This window comes from Chroicocephalus ridibundus, chromosome 3, assembly GCF_963924245.1.
Source record: "Chroicocephalus ridibundus chromosome 3, bChrRid1.1, whole genome shotgun sequence".
NCBI lineage: Eukaryota > Metazoa > Chordata > Aves > Charadriiformes > Laridae > Chroicocephalus > Chroicocephalus ridibundus.
The window spans coordinates 17,906,344-17,909,505 of record NC_086286.1 but is presented as its reverse complement, the minus strand read 5'-3'; the positions used below and the strand labels follow the sequence as shown (position 1 = coordinate 17,909,505).

Genomic DNA, 3,162 nt, shown 5'->3' with positions numbered 1-3,162 from the left:
ACACATTAAAAGACATTGCCCGAACAAAATGCAGCACGAAGGTATTGTTTAAACATGTTTCAGAAATATACCGACAATCCTAGTCTAAACAAGTCCAAAGAGAGAGCGTGCAGTGAAAGCTTGCCATTGTACTGGAGTTGGACCAATTAAACAAAACTGAGTCAATTTAATAGTGCTTCTATAGAGAGAAAATACTTCTTTAACCACATCATTTTCTTACCCTGTGTAGTTTAATTGGTACAGTTTGCTTCTTTTTCCAAAAGGCTTGGAACCAAGCGTTCTTGAAGTCAAATTTCTTTGAAATACCCCATGACCACTCAGAGCGACCATCCAACTTGCAACTACATTTTGCTCTTACCAGCTTAACGCTCTGCCCTCCCGAGAGCAGGTAGAAAGTTTCAGATCTATAACACATTCATTTGCCTGTATTTAGTAACTGCTTCAAGTCAACTATTCAAACATCTAAATAAGCAACCTAAGGGTAGGTTCAACCTAGACACTTTCCTGTTACGCTGGTTAAGAGAAATATTTGTGCTCCCTCCAAGCTGGCAGAAGTCCTAGCGCACATACAGTTACATCAGCGAAAGAGCAGTCTTGCTGGTATAGCTTACTTCACTCAGCATCACCCGCACAATTAAAGTACATTTTGCCCGTACGAAAACCAAATTTATACTGGGCTTCTCAAAATATTCATGCCAACTTTTGCCAGATTAACAGCACTCATTGTGTTAAAGACTGTCAAGGTAATTAAAAAAAAACCCAAAACAAACACAACCCTGTTTAAAGGATCTGGATATTAACTGTAAGTTTTGTTAAGTTGTAACTTTTTATTTGCAGGGCATCTGACTTCTACATGAGCAACGTGAATAAGTGAAAATAAATTATCACAAGACAAAACAAAGCTTAAAATAACATAGGACATAAATACCTACAGTTAACAAAGAAAACTAAGGGGAAATAGAGAACACAATTCCAAACAAAACAGCAGGGAGATTGTTCCCATGCCTCCCACTGCAATGCTGCCCTTTCCATTGAAGGTGTACACACATGGGGGGGGGGGGACACGTTAAAAAAATGTAGTTAGGATTTTACTGTAATTTACAGAGAATTCTAACGGCTCGTCAGTTTTACGCAGCAGCAGAATTTGCTGATTTTTCATCACACAAATCTTGCCGAGCTACACTCCAAAGGACCTCACGACTTACGGTCATCTTTAAGACAAAGAAGGTTCAAATCCAACTGCAAGCCAGGCAATATCTTCCGGGGGGAGGGAGGGAGGGAGGGAGGAGGGGGGAAGAAAAAAAAAAAAAAAAGAGTAACTCAATTCCCCGGTTGTTTTAACCGGGGGACACAGGCCTACAGGGAGCACAACGTCCCCGAACAGCCAGACCAGCGCTCGGGCCGCCGAGCCGCATTTCTCACCGGGTCCTGCACCAATCCAGAAAGAAGATTATGGAAACAGAACAGGCACTAGAAAGAGCTGGGAGGAGGGAACGGAGCCGGGGGGGGGGGGGGGGGGGGACGGGCCAGGGAGGCAGAAAATCGCCTTCAAATGAATGAGCCGGCGGGGAGCGGGAGTCCCCGGCGGGAAGGCGGGCGGGCACCCACCGCCCTCCTCCTCCTCCTCCTCCTCCCCGGGCCCCGCCGCGTCCACCCCGGTGTTTACATCCGAAACCCCCCGAACGCGACACCTCCCCGGCGGCTAAGAGGGGGGGGGATCCCCCCCCCCCTTTATTGATTACACGGGGAAAAGCCCAGCTGCTGCTGCAATGCAACACACGCCGGTTAAGGCGGAGGGGAAGGGGGGGGTGGGGGGGGTGGAACTACCGTGAGAGAAAGAAAGGAACCGGGCGACCGGGGCTCACGCCGTGCCGGGGCGCACCGCCGCGGCCAGCCCCGGGGGGGGGAGGCGCCGGAACGGGGTCGCCCGTCCCCCCCCAACACGTCCCCCGGGCCGGGCCCCGCCGCCGCCCCCCGAGCGCAACTTCACCGCCGCGGGGGACGGGGGACGGCGGGGCTGCCCCTCCCCCACCCGCCGTTAACAATGGGCCCCTCCCCCACCGCGGGGCTCCCCTCAGCCCGGCCCCCGCCGCCGGCCGAGCCCCCCCCCCCCCCCCATGGCGGACCGTTAGAGACGGGGAGACAACGGACCAAACCCCCCACACACAACCGCCAGCCCGCCCGCTACCGGCCCCTCACCTCATGGTGCTGCCCGGGGTCGGGGAGCCGTTCCCCGCTTCCTCGCTCGCTCCCGTTCTCTTCCCCCCCCCCCGCCCCGCTCCGCTCCGCTCTGCTCCGCTCTGCTCCGCTCCTCGCCGCTCTCGCAGGGGCCGGGCGCGTCAAGGGAGAGCCAGACCCCCCCGGGCCGCCGGCGCCTCCCCGCCCGTCTCCGCCGCTCCCTCCGCCGCCGGGCCGGGCCAGACCACCGCGGGGAGCCGGGGGGTGGGAGGGGACGAGAGAGGTGGGGGAAAGGGGCGGGGAGGAGCGAACCAACGCGGGGGGAGCGCGGGGGAGGCCGGAGACACCGGCGGGGCTGAGGGAGCGGCGGCGGCGGCGGGAGGAAGGGGCGGAGGCCGCGCCCACCGCCGCCCGTGTGGGTGAACGGGGCGGGCAGGGGGACGGGCGGACCGACCGCCCTCCCTCAGGTGAGGCGGCGGCGTCTCGGGAGACGCTCCTCAGCCCGCCTGCGGTCGCCTGCGGCAGCTCCTTCCTTGGCGGCCGTGGGCCATTGTCCGGCGGGGCTGGGGTAGGGCACGGTGGGGAGACCCCGCTCGAGCCGGGGCAAGCGGAGCCGCGGCCGCCCCCGTGCCGTGACCAGGCGCCCCGGGGCGGGCTGAGCTGGGCTTCTGGAGAGCCCCGTCCCGGCCGGCGGATCTCGGGGCTGGCCGAGGCCGTTGTGCCCCTTCCCCCGCCTGGCCCCTCCGCTCCCCGCGGCGGGGTCGGCCCGCCCCAGGCAGCGGAGCTCGGTGCAGCCGTGACACCGGAGCCCGCCCGCGCACCGAGCCCGGCGGGTGAATCACCGCGGGTTCGGGAGGTGCGTCCCATCGCCTGTGGAAGTGTGTGGCCTAAGACACGTTTGGAGGGATACGGGGGTGTTATTTCGGTGCTAAATGCAGATTTACGTGGTGGTTTTAGTGCTCCCAGCACACAGAACGCATAACT

General features: G+C 59.6%; 1 protein-coding gene across 6 annotated transcripts in view; it reads right to left on the bottom strand.

Annotated features, from left to right (window-relative positions):
- The window catches only part of ENAH (ENAH actin regulator), a 100,109-nt gene extending 97,651 nt beyond the window's left edge, over positions 1 to 2,458 (bottom strand). For 2 of the 6 annotated variants that reach the window (XM_063328208.1, XM_063328202.1), the window contains exon 1: positions 2,200 to 2,451. In XM_063328208.1, coding sequence (XP_063184278.1) covers positions 2,200 to 2,204 — 5 coding nt within the window. In that variant the 5' untranslated portion in view covers positions 2,205 to 2,451. Of the gene's footprint in view, positions 1 to 2,199 lie in introns of all 6 variants that reach the window. The other 4 variants (XM_063328204.1, XM_063328206.1, XM_063328207.1 and 1 more) reach the window with 4 other exon arrangements.
- Between the last annotated feature and the right edge of the window lie 704 nt (positions 2,459 to 3,162).